The 17,173-nt window shown below is 45.9% G+C and overlaps 2 protein-coding genes and 1 non-coding gene across 4 annotated transcripts in view; 2 read left to right on the forward strand and 1 right to left on the reverse strand.

Moving 5' to 3' along the window:
• STAB2 (stabilin 2) overlaps nucleotides 1–741 on the forward strand; it is a 172,159-nt gene extending 171,418 nt beyond the window's left edge. For both annotated transcript variants that reach the window (XM_061417114.1, XM_061417115.1), the window contains one exon: nucleotides 202–741. In XM_061417114.1, coding sequence (XP_061273098.1) covers nucleotides 202–252 — 51 coding nt within the window. In that variant the 3' untranslated portion in view covers nucleotides 253–741. The remainder of the gene's footprint in view (nucleotides 1–201) is intronic.
• A 1,726-nt stretch (nucleotides 742–2,467) lies between these two features.
• Nucleotides 2,468–17,173, reverse strand: part of NT5DC3 (5'-nucleotidase domain containing 3) — a 71,012-nt gene continuing 56,306 nt past the window's right edge. The window contains exons 13-14 of the mRNA XM_061417117.1: nucleotides 12,597–12,661; nucleotides 2,468–7,504 (exon numbers count right to left, since the gene is read on the reverse strand). Of these exons, the coding sequence (XP_061273101.1) occupies nucleotides 7,252–7,504; nucleotides 12,597–12,661 (318 nt within the window). The 3' untranslated portion in view covers nucleotides 2,468–7,251. The remainder of the gene's footprint in view (nucleotides 7,505–12,596; nucleotides 12,662–17,173) is intronic.
• On the forward strand, nucleotides 3,553–3,625 carry TRNAC-ACA (transfer RNA cysteine (anticodon ACA)). The gene has a single exon. It is a non-coding gene; the product is annotated as a tRNA-Cys (tRNA).

Raw genomic sequence — 17,173 nt, forward strand, 5'->3', positions numbered from 1 at the left:
TCCAGTATTCTTGCTTGGAAAATCACATGGACAAAGTAGCCTGGTGGGCTAGTCCACGGGGTCACAAAAGAGTTGGCCATGACTTAGCAACTAAACAACCAGTGTGCCCTAAACCCGCCAAGGCCTCAGACCAGTAGCCAATATTATGTTCAACCTCGAAGGATGCACCTTCTGCCTGGTTCACAGACTTCTCTTTTCCAGGACCCTGCCGACCAGCTGCTGGACAGCAGTGACCCCCTGGGGGCGCTATGAGGGCTGGACCTGCCCCCTCCAGACATCACCGCTGCCACCTGGGTCCCCAGAGCCACCTCAGAAAGGCCATCAACTGTGAATCCTCAGCCCCAGTTGACTGTGGGAAATGTAAGCTCCTTTAACATTTCAAAGTCTGGAGCACTCAAGCCATACCTCATCGCTTCAGTTGATCCAGGGGATATTCTGTTTCTGTGGGTGAGAGACCATATTAAGCCCACCCACCACCCAGGGGACTGCTCCCTCCCTGACCCTCTGCTATCTTCCCTAACCTTCAGTAGCACCTTTTACCTTTTGCCCAGCACTCTAGTGACCTTGTCTTATTTCCCTGTTAAGACTGTAAGCTTCCAAAAAAAAAAAAAAAGACTGTAAGCTTCCGAAGGCAGAGACCTTCCTCATTCGTCTTTTTATCTTGACACCCAGCACAGTGTGTGGCATGTGAAATGTGCTCAATTATTGGTTACAGAACAGAAATAAAGTCAGTGGAACAAATCCAGTGTCTGGGAAACAAATCGACCATTTGCCATAGGAGGGGTCAAACTCTGAAGGTAAAATCAACTCATTAGGGCTCATTAGGGCTGTTAGTTAGCCAACATCTGCATTATGAGTGCTTCTTTCTTAATTCTGTTTGGTTTGCTTGTTTGTGTGAAGAAGACATAATAACCACAAGGAGATACCACTTCACACCCACGAGGATGGCCATCCTTAAAACACAGACAATAACCAGTATCCGCGAGGGTGTGGAGAAACTGGATCCCTTCTACTTTGTTGGTAGGAATGTAAAATTGTGTCCCTACCGTGGAAAACAGTCCAGCAGTTCCTCAAAAAGTTAAACATAGAATTACCATGTGATCCAGAAATTCCACTCCTAGGTACAGACCCAAGAGAAGTGAACACATGTCCATACAACAACTTATAGAGGTAGCATTATTAGTATTATTCATAATAGCCAAAACATGGAAACAAGCCAAGTGTCTATGACTTACAAATGAATAACCAAACTGTGTCTTGCCACACAAAGAAATAGCATTCCTAAAACAGAACTAAGTAGATACATGCAACACCATGGATGAACCTTGAAAATATGATGCTCAGTGAAAGAAGTCATCAGACACAGAAGACCACATACCAGATGATTCCATTTATATGAAACGTCCAGAATCGGGCCAGTTCTTCTCCATGCAGGACTCTGTGCAAGGCTGGATGTCCACCGGACCCTCAAAAGGCCCGAAGTGGCCTCTCCATCACTGTGACAACCAAGTGCCTCCAGCCCACCCGCCACCCTTTTGCAAGCTACCCCGGGGGTAGCACTGGCCAGGCTCGGGAGCCCCCTCTGGGCAATGGAGATGGGAAAGGCTGGGATGAGCAGATCTCAGACCCCCCTCCATCACCCTCACGGCCCAAACAACTTTGTTCCAAATCATCAGGGTTTTTGCTGAGCCAAGTCCAAAGTTCAGAAGCCCCTGGAGTCTCAGAAGCTTCCTCACAACTCCAGGAAAGGGCATTTATTCAGGCAGAGGAACGATTTACCACCTCCTCTTGGACAACGTGCCGTGATACGGCAATGCTGGCTCTCCAGGAACTCGCTCCCCAAGGGGACCGTGGGACGGATTCATTAGTGAGTCCACCAACTCCACCATCAAGGGGACAGAAAGGCACATGATTAAGAGGAAAAACAGCAGGCACCCACGAGAGGAGTGAAGGAGATGAAGGTCCTAGCACAATAGAGGTCAAGGATATTAAGTTTAAACACATTCAAACAGTTTAAAAAGGCTCTTCAAAATATAAGTATATCCAAACCCAGCAGTGAACTGACTTCACAACATGCACTCCTCATTCAGTATTAATATTTTCTTCCCTTAAAACACTGCTTCCAATTTTCCATTCTCCCGGTACTTTGCAGACAAACAGGTGGATCGCTGTCTTCTCCTTGTTTTCAAGGAGGGAACTGTCTGTGAGAGACAGAAATTCTAGGTGGGTCACCTGCTGCCACCTAAGGCCAAATTCACACCCATTTTCCTTCTGTGGCTTCACTACATGGTCTTCAAGCTCTGAGAACAGGCAGGTGTGCTCTCCTGAGGGTGGGGAGACCAGGGTGGTAAGGAAGGAACCATCAACCTTTTGCCCCTTTACTCAGGGATATTCTTTTTTGGGTACATTAGAATGTGATATGACTTTTGCCACTAACTGAAGCACACAAAAGCAGGATGACTGGGAGTAAACTGGACAATACAATTCAAACTTTTATTTGGCAGTAAGTTCGACATCATGTTAACATAAAATCAGTATTTAGAATAAATAGCAAATTCACATTCAGGATAAATAGCAAGTCTACCTAATTTGCATTTACCATGCCTGAAATTAAACAGGCACCATCTGTCCTTCTACTAAATAATTAGAAAACAGTGTCCTAAGTCAGAGTTCAAGGCTGCAGTGTAGAAAAGTACAGAGCAGTGTTGTGGGTCAGTTCCAGAGAGCAGGCATGAGGTGGGGAGTCTCACACGGGAAGTTTACAGGGAACTGTCCTTGGGATGCACACCTGGGAAAAAGGAAGGGGGGGTGGGGCAGGAAGGAGCTGATGGGCCTTCAGAGTTGCTCCAGGGAGGGAGTCTGAACACACCCTTCATCCGAGGCAGGACTCTTCAACAGGGGGAAGCTCCCAGAGAGGACCTACAGCTGCAGACAGTGAGCCAGCAGCAACCAACCCCCACAGCAGCTGGGGGATAAAGTCCTTCAGGGTAGCCAAGCCCATCACAACGCTACTAACACAATCACAGATGAGCACAACGAGAGGTATATTCAATGAGTGCCAAGCCTGGCCACTCAGTCACACAACTGAGAATCATGCCATGTGCCGGAAACACAGTATGTTACCACTGGCCACATAAGTGAATATGTCCAGAGAGAAGCTCCTAGGGGAAGTGCGAGCTTACCTACAGAACTTCTTTCCACTGGCTGCACACAACTGTGTTCTGTGGTTGCTTACCACCCTGCACACTTTCAGCAAAATCATCATCTCATCATGGCCACCCACACAATCTGTTGATGTGGGGGTCAGCAAACCACCGCCCGAGGGCCAAATCCAGCCTGCAGCCTGTCTTCAGAGGCCAGGCTGCCCTGGACCACAGGCAGGCCCAGTCCCAGAGGAGGGACTGCAGCAAACGGCCTGCAAAGCCGGAAGTCTTTCCTGTCCGGTCCTTGCCAGGGAAAGTGTGCTGAGCCTTACATTAGGGAAACTTCACTCCCTTTTTCTTCCTCCATCCACTAGGGTATTAAAGGTAAGCTAAGCTAAACTTGGGGGCTTCCCTGGTGGCTCAGATGGTAAAGCATCTGCCTACAATGCGGGAGGACCCAGGTTCAATCCCTGGGTTGGGAAGATCCCCTGGAGAAGGAAATGGCAACCCACTCTAGTACTCTTGCCTGGAAAATTCCATGGAGAGAGGAGCCTGGTGGGCTACAGTCCATGGGGTCGCAAAGAGTCGGACACTCTAGTACTCCTGTCTGGAAAATTCCATGGACAGAGGAGCCTGGTGGGCTACAGTCCATGGGGTCGCAAAGAGTCAGACACGACTGAGCAACTTTACTTTTCACTTAAGCCAGGCTTGGAGCCTAGCTCCCATATGCTAACGGAGAAAAGAAAGGAAATTAGTACAAAAGGAAATCAGTACTAAGCCAGCACAACACAGGCTCCGTGGTAGTTGAATGGAGCAATCAAGGAACCCTCCCTGCCTCTACCCAGACTGAGTCTGAGAGCATATTCCAGACCAGGGCCCCCAAGTGGGTCTTTGGCAACAGATGAGCATTTGGCAGAGCAGATCCAATTCCAACGTTTAGCACACTCTACCGCTTTAGAGGCCTTTGGGGAGGAAAAGGGGCGGGGGAAGCTATTTAGTTCACCCAAAGCTAAATTAGCTAGCAGGAAAGAGGACTTTGCATTTCTCCTTGGCACTAATTAAGAGAACCAATGCCTTCAAAGCAACTAGGAATTCAGTCATAGATGGGCCTGAATCAGTAACAGGTGGTTTATGTTAGCTGGCAGTAGTGGAGCTGAAGGGAATTTTTAAAAGAAAAAAAAATTTTAAAGACTATGTTAGGAGGAAAGTGGGAGCTCTCCAAACTCCTAAAATATATTAAAAGCCAGGTTTCATCTACTTAAAAAAACGATTCTGGAAAAAACAGTTGTGCAGGTCCCTTCCAGGACAACCGGCTACAGCTATGGTGAGCCTTAGGGGCACAGATAGCCGCCCCTGGACTATGAATTTTTGTTCACATCCTTCTGGGAAAATCAGTCTAACTGATGCTAAAAAGGGAAAATATTTTTCAATGTGCAAGCTAATTTTATTCTGCTCACTTTCCAAACTGATCTTTTAAGTGGTAGAAAATAGACTCCCTTCCCTTGCACCCAAATGCGTTCATCAGTGGGCTCACCAGAGGCTAAACCAGGAGGAACAGAATGCTGTACAGGGTGCTGAATCCCAGCTGAGTCATGACAGTGACAAATTAAAATGAACAAGCACAGACAAAGAGAAGCCCTCAGTCCTTCATACAGAGATGGCCGTCCTGACCCTGACTGTGCGCTGGCCCCAGCGCATGCTCAGTGGGTCCTCCGCAGACAGACTTCAATACCGTCATGTGCCATGGCCTTCAGTTGTTGTTCAGTCGCTCAGTCATGTCTGACTCTTTGCGACCCCATGGACTGCAGCATGCCAGGCTTCCCTATTCTTCACTATATCCTGGCGCTTGCTCAACCTTAATTGGTGATAAGTCATTAAAATTCCTTATTCACACACCTAGAAAATGTATTTCTCGCCCCAGGCTTGGGTCTCCTAACCCAGACATACATGAAAGCAGTAAGAACAGCTGTACTGAGTTGTTGTTGGGTAACAACTTTCTTGAGTAAACAAAACACCCTATCACTGGCACGTAGGATATATCGGGTGAATACCTGATTAGAAAGAGTTTTAAAATACCTACTTCCTCAACCAGCTTCTCCAAAGCAGAAACTATCAGCCCAAAGCACCAGCATATCCTCTGAGGACCCCAACACTGAGCAGTTCTGGGTGCCTCCTGCACCCCTGAAATGCCAGTCTCCAATGCACTCTGATGCTTAAAACCCCCAGGCACTAACAAACAGCCAACAAAATGCCTCCTGCAGCCTGAAAAGGGAATGGACACCTGTGTTTATAATAAAGGGAAAAAAGAAGGCCAACTGGGCCTATTAGGTCTAGAGAGTCACCTTCACTATTTTAGTTAAATATAAGAAAAGATCACAGGTATGCCTGGTGGCTCAGTCAGTAAAGAATCCACCTGCCAATGCAGGAGATGTGCATTCGACCCCTGGGTCAGGAAGATCCCCTGGAGAAGGAAATCACAACCCACTCCAGTATTCCTGGTTGGGAAATCCCATGGACAGAGGAGCCTGGTGGGCTACAGTTCATGGGGTTGCCAAGAGTCGACTAAACAACAACAGTCCCATTAAAACACTTCTATAGCGTTAAAAAACTATAGCGTTAAACATTAGAAAACTTCTATAGCATGACTTAGCATAGCATAGCATAGAAGTCACCTAATTTCTGCACTCAGGCAGGTAGCCTGTGGCAGGCCAAGCTCACATTTCCTCAACAGCTGGCTCCACACAAATTCATTAAAAATGCCGAATAAGCGAGCAGTCTCTCCTCAAGCCCCTTTCCTCCGCCCCTGCATCCTCCAGGTTTAAGGACAGGTGCCACTTGCCTTGTCCTCAGAAATGGGAACACTCACTCAGTGAGGCTATTTCCAACTCTGTTTCTCTCAACGTCAACGTCCTTGATCCGCTCCCACCTTAAACACAGACACTACAGAAATTCCCAAAACAGACACATAAACATGGCAGGAAAGCGATCTACAGGGAGAAGGTGGGAGACAGCTAAGCAGAGAGGGCCACCTCCCTCGCTCTGGCTGGATTCAAGCCCGTCTCCTCGGCTGATGAATCACTGCCCTCCAACGAGGAGGGTTTCTGGTAACACACAGTTTAACAAGATTGCAAAACACCTGGGGGCTGGGGGGTCGCCACACGGCACTAAGTTACGAGGACATTTTTCTTCGTTTCATTTTTCATCCTCCAATAAGCCGGTTCAAGCAACACAGGTGTGGTGGTAGTGTCAGGGGTTATAAAGTCCTGGGATACCCACCACAAACGCACTGGTTCCTCTCGCTCGTTGGCATGTAGCAGCCTCATTCTACAGTCTGTTCTGCTGGCAGGACATTAAACCAGAAGCTTTTCTCTCCTTGTCCTCCTTTTCTGAGAGAAAAGAGTGAACCTGCCCACCACTTGGGACACCATGGTCCTTCCCCCATGTGGGGCAAGACAAAGGAAATGGATACTGAGGACAATCAAGGCCAAGGACTTGCAACTTCTCCTGTTCCTTCTCACATAAGACCTCCAGGGAGGCTGAGTCTGCTGTCAAGGGAGGCACCAGTATGCCAGAGCCCTAGTACCAGGTGTGTGGGAACCAGCTGCCGCCTGGGCTCCATCTCAGCTGCTTACACCACGGTACGCCATCCAAGCGCCCACTAAAGCATCAGCAGTTCACCAGGGATGCACGTCACCGGGTCCGGCACTGTCTGTGCGTGTTCAGCATTTTCCATGCACTTTCCACAGAAGAGTTAAGAAGAGTTTCAAAACATCACCTGCTGGAATACAGAGCAGACATCAAGAAGACTCCCCATCCCAGGAAGTCCGATGCTGGATACAGTACCTTGGGAAACAAGAAGGCTGATCAGAGGGTGTCGACAGGAGGCCAGCCGCTGTCCCCTCCCCACGTGCATAGGAGGGCGGGCTCTGCGAGCTGTGAGCTCCCTTCTCCACGAGCTTCGGGGTATCCTCCATAATGTACAAAACAGGTACCACTAAGACTATCTGTATCATTTCCAAAAGGGACGCTCACATCCCCACAGAGTCTGCCCAGCGTGGGGCCATCACCGGTCCTGGCTTTTGGTGCCCAGGGGTTTGGGGGCCGCCAGCTACTTGGCCTGGGCCTCTTGCAGCAGTGGCAGCCGGGCGGCCGGGGGCCGATCAGACCAGGCGGGCAGCTCGTGCTGCAGTGGGGTCCGCCGGGGGTAGAAGGTGTGGCTGACGTCGTAGTTCAGCAGGCAGCTCAGGGACGCCATGTAGATGTCGGCGAACCGTGACAGGCGCCGCAGGAAGTACGTGGGGTTCTGGTCTGTGCGGAACAAGCTCCCAAACTGGGCATTGAAGAAACCTTTGGTCATTTCCCTGAAGAGGCGAGAGAAGAGCAAAGCAACAGTGTGACTCCCCGAAGGTCTGCTTTTAGTTACTGACATCAGATGACACCAAAATCACTGTTTCACAGAGAAGAGATACATGTAGGACCTTCCCGGCAATCCAGTGGTTAAGAATCCACCTGCAGATGCAGGGTACGTGCCTGTGATCCCTGGTCTGAGAAGATTCCACATGCCGCTGGGCAACTAAGCCCATGTGCCACAACTACTGGGCCCACGCAATGCAACTCCTGAAGCCAGAGCACCCTAGAGCCTGTGCTCTGCAACAAGAGAAGCCACTGCAATGAGAAGCCCGCACACCGCACCTAGAGAAAGCCCGCGCATAGCAACAAAAAACCCAGTGCAGCCAAAAACAAATTTATTTAAAGATACATTAAAAAAAGTTATACATATATATCTATATAAATGAATCACTTTACTGTACATCTGAAACTAACACAATGTTAATTACACTCCAATATAAAAGTTAAAAAAAAAGTTACAAAATCCATAAAAATTTTGAATCACTATGTTGTATACCTGAAACTAATATAATATTGTACATCAACTATACATCAATAAAAAAAAATTTTTAATCACTGTTTCATATGCTTCAGTTCAGTCGCTCAGTCGTGTCCGACTCTTGCAACCCCATGGACTGCAGCACGCCAGGCCTCCCTGTCCATCACCAACTCCCGGAATTTACTCAAACACATCAATTGAGTCGGTGATGCCATCCAACTACCTTATGCTTGGTGGTCCCCTTCTCCTCCCACCTTCAATCTTTCCCAGCATCAGGGTCTTTTTAAATGAGTCAGTTCTTCACATCAGGTGGCCAAAGTATTGGAGTTTCAGCTTTAATATCAGTCCTATCAATGAATATTCAGGACTGATTTCCTTTAGGATGGACTGGGTGGATTTCCTTGCAGTCCAAGGGACTCTCAAGAGTCTCTTCCGACACCACAGTTCAAAAGCATCAATCTTTGGTGCTCAGCTTTCTTTATAGTCCAACTCTCACATCTATACACGACTACTGGAAAAACCATAGCTTTGACCAGACAGACTTTTGTTGACAAGTAATGTCTCTGCTTTTTAATATGCTAACTAGGTTGGTCATAACTTTTCTTCCAAGGAGTAAGCATCTTTTAATTTCATGGCTGCAGTGATTTTGAAGCCCCAAAAAATAAAGTGTGCCACTGTTTCCCCATCTATTTTCCATGAAGTGATGGGACCGGATACCATGATGTTAGGCATGTTTCTGAATATTAGGCTTTAAGCAAACTTTTTCACTCTCTTTCACTTTTATCAAGAGGCTCTTTAGTTCTTTGCTTTCTGCCATAATGGTGGTATCATCTGCATATCTGAGGTTATTGATATTTCTCCTGAAAATCTTGATTCCAGCTTGAGCTTCATCCAGCCCAGCATTTCTCATGATGTACTCTGCATAGAAGTTAAATAAGCAGAGTGACAGTATACAGCCTTGACGTACTCCTTTTCATTTTTGGAACCTGTCTGTTGTTTCATGTCCAGTTCTAACTATTGTTTCCGGACCTGCATACAGATTTCTCAAGAGGCAGGTCAGGTGGTCTGGTATTCCCTTCTCTTTCAGAATTTTCCACAGTTTGTGGTGATCCACACTGTCAAAGGTTTTGGCATAGTCAATAAAGCAGAAATAGATGTTTTTCTGGAACTCATGTGCTTTTTCGATGATCCAACAGATGGTGGCAATTTGATCTGTGGTTCCTCTGCCTTTTCTAAAACCAGCTTGAACATCAGGAAGTTCACGGTTCACGTATTGCTGAAGTCTGGCTTGGAGAATTTTGAGCATTACTTTACTAGCATGTGAGATGAGTGCAATTGTGCAGTAGTTTGAGCATTCTTTGGCATTGCCTTTCTTTGGGACTGGAATGAAAACTGACCTTTTCCAGTCCTGTGGCCACTGCTGAGTTTTCCAAATTTGCTGGCATATTGAGTGCAGCACTTCAACAGCATAATCTTTCAGGATTTAAAACAGCTCAACTGGAATTCCATCACCTCCACTAGCTGTGTTTGTAGTGATGCTTCCTAAGGCCCACTTGACTTTGCATTCCAGGATGTCTGGTTCTGGGTGAGTGATCACACCATCATGATTATCTGGGTTGTGAAGATCTTTTTTGTATAGTTCTTCTGTGTATTCTTGCCACCTCTTCTTAATATCTTCTGCTTCTGTTAGGTCCATACCATTTCTGTCCTTTATCGAGCCCATCTTTGCATGAAATGTTCCCTTGGTATCTCTAATTTTCTTGAAGAGATCTCTAGTCTTTCCCATTCTATTGTTTTCCTCTATTTCTTTGCACTGATCACTGAGGAAGGCTTTCTTATCTCTCCTTGCTATTCTTTGAAACTATGCTCAAATGGGTATATCTTTTCTTTTCTCCTTTGCTTTTAGGTTCTTTTCTTTACACAGCTATTTTAAGGCCTCCTCAGACAGCCATTTTGCCTTTTTGCATTTCTTTTTCTTGGGGATGGTGTTGATCCCTGTCTCCTGTACAATGTCACGAACCTCCATCCATAGTTCATCAGGCACTCTGTCTATCAGATCTAGTCCCTTAAATCTATTTCTCATTTCCACTGTATAATCGTAAGGGATTTGATTTAGGTCATACCTGAATGGTCTAGTGATTTTCCCTACTTTCTTCAATGTAAGTCTGAATTTGGCAATAAGGAGTTCATGATCTGAGCCACAGTCAGCTCCCGGTCTTGTTTTTGCTGACTGTATAGAGCTTCTCCATCTTTGGCTGCAAAGAATATAATCAATCTGATTTTGGTGTTGACCATCTGGTGATGTCCATGTGTAGAGTCTTCTCTTGTGTTGTCGGAAGAGGGTGTTTGCTATGACCAGTGAGTTCTCTTGGCAAAACTCTATTAGCCTTTGCCCTGCTTCATTCTGTACTCCAAGGCCAAATGTGCCTGTTACTCCAGATGTTTCTTGATTTCCTACTTCATATGCATAGGACTCAAATTAGCCTAGAGCAGCCCTGACTTCTAATTGGGAAAACAGTCTGTTCATCCATCAAAATGGTTCTGACCACATTCCCCACTTAGGCCAGTGGAGAGAACACAGCTGAAGGCTCCAGAGGCAAGGTGGGAGCCCCTAAACATGCACACCCCATTTCCCAAACAAAAATGGAAGGTGAAAGAGCCACTTCTGAAGGTCCACAGAAATGGAGAATATTCTCAGAGTCTCCAAACTTCCCTCATCTACAGAACAAGATCAAGGCCCCCTTCTCGTGAGGTTATAGTGAGAACTCCATAAGGTAAGAGAAATAAGAGTGTATCATAAACTTGAAAGTACTTTATATCTAAGAGATTAAGCATTATATTACAGCGATGTAAGCACACCTCTGGCATCTAATACAGAGCTTCAAGCACCTCCTTGAAGCCTGAATTATAAGCATATATGCATCATATGCCGATCACCCTCTCACCCAACATTTCAGACCAATAATCACATTATAATAACCAATACACTGCCAATAACCAACACGTTGAGAGGGAGGAGGATCAAATCAGTACAGCCGTGGCTTCTGCAGCCCAGAGGAATGGACTCTCCCTGCTTTCCAGGCACACCAGTCCCACCAGACTGCCCACTGCTCAGAGATCAGAACCAGGCAGTGAGTGCTACCTCCAAACCTTAGAGACAGCTGTGCTGCCTGGGAAGGAGGCGTGGGGGGACCATAAGAGCAGAAATGGCCACATCAACACTGCCCACATACACAGCACCCTCTTCTACAGGGAAGCACAACTGTCCACAAGGCCTCTTGAGAATAATTCTCCTTTAAAATCTTTACCATCTAGCCTGAATTAAGTGCCAAATGCTCTGAGCCAAGCCATGGCTCAGATGGTAAAGAATCTCCCTGCAATGCAGGAGACGCAGATTCAATCCCTGGGTCAGGAAGATCCCCTGGAGAAGGGAATGGCTACCCTCTCCAGTATTCTTGCCTGGAGAATTCCAAGGACAGAAGAACCTGGCACACTACAGTCCAAGAGGTCGCAAAGAGCTGGACACGACTGAGCGACTAACACCCTCACTTTCACTTTTCATACACATACACACACATATACTAGACTATTCAGTTCAGTTCAGTTCAGTCGCTCAGTCGTGTCAGCCATAAAAAAAAAAAAATGAAATAATGTCATCTGCAGCAACATGGGCAGACCTAGACATTATCACACTAAGTGAAGGAAGTCAGACAGAGAAAGACAAATGCCACATATCACTTATATGTGGAATCTAAAAAATAAAACAAATGAACTTATTTACAAAACAGAAACAGATTCACAGACAGAGAAAACAAATTTATGGGTACCAAAGGGAAAAGAAGAGGGGAAGGGATAAATTAGGAGTGTGAGATGAACAGATACACGCTACTATATAAAATACATACACAAAGAGGATTTACTTACTATATAGAACATGGAACTCTATTTGATATCACTATTCAATATATTCAATCTTTCCTATAATGGAGAAGAATCTGCAGCTGTACACTTGAAACTAACACAACGCTGTAAATCAGCTATAGTTTAATAAAAAGAAAAAACAACTCAAGAATAACTATTCCCTTAAGACAAACACCCATCTGACAGCAGACGGCTTTCTTCATCAATCAGCATCATGATTTGAGTGACTGCACATACCTAACACAGCAGTGTTACAAATGAGCACCAGCACTGTAGGAGCCCCAAGGATTCACTGCGGTTCACAGCCACCTCCAACACTGTCCCACTGGCCACGCTGGGCTGCTGGCTGCCCAAAGAGGGAAATTAAGTGGGACGGAAGGAGGGATGGATGCGGGGAGGGACAGACAGACAACAAACTCAGGGGTGGGCAGAAGGTGGGAGGGAGCTCGCTGCTGCCTCGAGGAAATGTCACTCATCACTAATGGCAGCTGGCTCATTCTGGATCCTGGGGGTCACAGTCACCCCTGGCAACTAAGTAAGGCTTTTTCGAGTCCCACCTCTGGCTGGCCTTGGGGAAAGCGTGTGGGCTGAGTGCACGGGGCCACAGTGAAGGATTCACTCCGTTCACAACAGGCCACTCTTACCTCATATCCTTCCTCTCCTTCTTCCACTCCTGCAAAACCAGCTGTGATTCCGCATCTCTGTGAACCTGCAGGACACAACCCAATTACTGAGAAGGTTCTGGATACGAATAAACTCATTAGGTAGTGAGAATTTTCTAGCAGGTAGTTCTTCTGGGAGGAATTTTATTCAGATCTAAGAGATAGGGACTTGCATGAAATAATACATTTTCAGACTTCCCAGCTGCTGCCCTTCTTCACCAAACGTAGACATAATACAATGACGCAAACAGGGATGCAAGGTCCCTGTTAAACTAGAGATATTAAAGAATTATTAAAGGCTTTGTATGAGCATAATACATATATTATTATGTAGAGCAAAGGCTAATAGAGTTTTTCCAAAAGAACACGCTGGTCATAGCAAATACCCTCTTCCAACAACACAAGAGAAGATTCTACACATGGACATCACCAGATGGTCAACACTGAAATCAGATTGATTATATTCTTTGCAGCCAAAGATGGAGAAGCTCTATACAGTCAGCAAAAACAAGACTGGGAGCTGTCTGTGACTCAGATCATGAACACCTTATTGTCAAATTCAGACTTAAATTGAAGAAAGTAGGGAAAACCACTAGACCATTCAGGTATGACTTAAATCCCTTACAATTATACAGTCAAAGTGAGAAATAAATTTAAGGGACTAGATCTGATAGACAGAGTGCCTGATGAACTATGGACAGAGGTTCGTGACATTGTACAGGAGACAGGGATCAAGACCATCCCCAAGAAAAAGAAATGCAAAAAAGCAAAATGGCTGTCTGGGGAGGCCTTACAAATAGCTGTGAAAAGAAGGGAAGTGAAAAGCAAAGGAGAAAAGGAAAGATATAAGCATCTGAATCCAGAGTTCCAAAGAATAGCAAGGAGAGATAAGAAAGCCTTCCTCAGCGATCAAAGCAAAGAAATAGAGGAAAACAACAGAATGAGAAGGACTAGAGATCTCGTCAACAAAATTAGAGATACCAAGGGAACATTTCATGCAAAGACGGGCTTGATAAAGGACAGAAATGGTATAGACCTAACAGAAGCATAAGATATTAAGAAGAGGTGGCAAGAATACACAGAAGAACTATACAAAAAAGATCTTCACGACCCAGATAATCACGATGGTGTGATCACTGACCTAGAGCCAGACATCCTGGAATGTGAAGTCAAGTGGGCCTTAGAAAGCATCACTACGAACAAAGCTAGTGGAGGTGATGGAATTCCAGTGAGGCTATTTCAAATCCTGAAAGATTATACTGTGAAAGTGCTGTACTCAATATGCCAGCAAATTTGGAAAACTCAGCAGTGGCCACAGGACTGGAAAAGGTCAGTTTTCATTCCAATCCCAAAGAAGGGCAATGCCAAAGAATGCTCAAACTACCGCACAATTGCACTCATCTCACATGCTAGTAAAGTAATGCTCAAAATTCTCTAAGCCAGGCTTCAGCAATACGTGAACCGTGAACTTCCAGATGTTCAAGCTGATTTTAGAAAAGGCAGAGGAACCAGAGATCAAATTGCCAACATCCACTGGATCATCAAAAAAGCAAGAGAGTTCCAGAAAAACATCTATTTCTGCTTTCTTGACTATGCCAAAGCCTTTGACTGTGTGGCTCACAATAAACTGTGGAAAATTCTGAAAGAGAAGGGAATACCAGACCACCTGACCTGCCTCTTGAGAAATCTATATGCAGGTCAAGAAACAACAGTTAGAACTCGACATGGAACAGACTGGTTCCAAATTGGGAAAGGAGTACGTCAAGGCTGTATATTGTCACCCTGCTTATTTAACTTATATGCAGAGTACATCATGAGAAATGCTGGGCTGGAAGAAGCACAAGCTGGAATCAAGATTGCAGGGAAAAATATCAATAACCTCAGATATGCAGATGACACCACCCTTATGGCAGAAAGTGAAGAGGAACTAAAGAGCCTCTTGATGAAAGTGAAAGAGGAGAGTGAAAAATTTGACTTAAAGCTCAACATTCAGAAAACTAAGATTATGGCATCTAGTCCCATCATTTCATGGGAAATAGATGGGGAAACAGTGGAAACAGTGTTAGATTTTATTTCTGGGGGCTCCAAAATCACTGCACATGGTGATTGCAGCCATGAAATTCAAAGACGCTTACTCCTTGGAAGGAAAGTTATGACCAACCTAGTTAGCGTATAAAAAGCAGACATTACTTTGCCAACAAAGGTCTGTCTAGTCAAAGCTATGGTTTTTCCAGTGGTCATGTATGGATGTGACAGTTGGACTGTGAAGAAAGCTGAGTGCTGAAGAATTGATGCTTCTGAACTGTGGTGTTGGAGAAGACTCTTGAGAGTCCCCTGGACTACAAGGAGATCCAACCAGTCCATGCTAAAGGAGATCAGTCCTGGGTGTTCATTGGAAGGACTGATGCTGAAGCTGAAACTCCAATACTTTGGCCACCTCATGTGAAGAGTTGACTCATTGAAAAAGACTCTGATGCTGGGAGGGATTGAGGGCAGGAGGAGAAGGGGACGACAGAGGATGAGATGACTGGATGGCATCACCGACTCGATGGACATGAGTTTGAGTGAACTCCGGGAGTTGGTGATGGACAGGGAGGTCTGGCGTGCTGCCATTCATGGGGTCACAAAGAGTTGGACATGACTGAGTGACTGAACTAGAACTAGAATACATGTATGTCCACATAAAATGTGTGTATTATATGCGTGTCATGTATCCGTTATACATGTGTGTTACACATATAAATATACACCTAATACACACTACCTAACAGACCCATTTATATATATCATAAATATATGTCCTATACACACACACACATAAAACATCAGTGAGTGGAAACAGCAGATGTAACAGTGCATCCACAAATTTCAAGCATGTAAAAACATGTGCATTTGGAAATTAACATGAAATTTTTTCTTTAATTTGTTCAAGGGTAACAGTTATAATTGACTTAATCTTTTTCCTCAATATTATTTTATTAATACCTTTTAAAGTGTTTAAGAGAAAAAAAACTGTTTTTGTAAAAGGCAAGAAGGCAGAACACCTCAACTGGATGGAAAGTGGAGAATTCTCCAGGTGGACTGAAATGTGACCAAAAGGCAAAAAGAAAATGACAGCTGTACGCACCCTAACATGGAATCTCACAAGTCTCTCTCCAAGCCTCCTAGGGTTAAACTGAACACACGAACCAGAGCCAGAGGTGCACGTGACTGCAGGGGCCAGGCAGGGTTGGGGCAGCCTCAGGACCCGGAGGAAAATGCCAAATGAGCAAACCATCTGCTTTGACATGGGAGCCAAGGCCCTTCTGTTTATCACGTATGCCCAGATCAAGAGCTTGACCAAGTCACCCGCTACGGGCTGCTGCCACTCAAATCAAAACCCTGAGCTTGTAATCTCGATTTCCTGCCTGCCACTGTTGTCTACACCAGCAGGAAGCAGCCACCTCTGAATGACCACTGGATGTGTGTTACTGGAGCACCAGAAGACTGGTCCCTTCTGGGGGTGTCGAGGCAGGTCCTGTGAGTTTGATTTCAATAAGCTCTCATATTTTAAGTCAACAAATCACTCACCATAGAATTGAGGCACTACAAAATGTAAGACTAGATCAAAACTCTGTAGGGTGCCACAGAGAATTTGTTTATACATATATATATAAACATAAATACACATACACACACACGTATGCACACAAACACACCTATACAGATACACATGCATACATATGGATATACATGTATACATATATGCATACATATATACACACAGGTACATATTCAGCACCTCTGTGTGGCAAGCGCTGTGCTAGATACTGAAGATATAAGAGAACGAGATGCGGACCCTGGCAGGGGGCACCCAGGTAAGCAGACCAGGACAAAACAGTGTGACACTGCACAGAACAGGACACCAGTCTTCCTCCCACCTCTGCACAGCTCTCGGCCCACGATCAGGGCCCCTGTGTCCAGTGTGAAGGAGCAGCTTCTCCCTGCGCTTGCAGGAGGAGGATTCTGACTAGCGACCAGAAGCAAGATAACCAAAGTGCACTAGTGCTTTCTCCTTTGGGAAGCCAGCGGCCATAGGCCACATGACTGCGCCTCTCCACTCTCCCCTCAGCAGGGCCCCTACCCGAGGGCGGGCTACACAGACATGAAGAGCCAGGTTGGGTCTCCAAGTCTATGGCACCTTCTCCAGCTCAGCTTTTCCAGAACAGGGCGGGGCCAGGGATGCGGGATCATCTCCAGCAAAGCCCAAGACTGCTGAAGGGATAAGCGAAGGAGGAAGGCCCCAGAGAGCTGAACCAGGGAGCACCCCCTCGAGCAGGGGGCACCTGAGCTCTGGGTGTGTGCACCGCAGCCCAGCCTCCCCTCACACCCTCCCATCCAAGGCCCACCCACGCCCACCCACAGCTCCCTCCCACCTGCCCTTTCTTCATCATTTATCATCTCTCCCAAGTGATCAACCTCCTCCCCTGGACTCTACCCATCAGCTTTTAAACATGCTGAAGGCTCTTCCATTAGAAGAAAAAGCAGTTTCTCCTTGAGCCACCCCTTTCTCCAGCTTG

Source organism: Bos javanicus, chromosome 5 (genome assembly GCF_032452875.1).
Source record: "Bos javanicus breed banteng chromosome 5, ARS-OSU_banteng_1.0, whole genome shotgun sequence".
In the NCBI taxonomy this organism is placed as follows: Eukaryota; Metazoa; Chordata; class Mammalia; order Artiodactyla; family Bovidae; genus Bos; species Bos javanicus.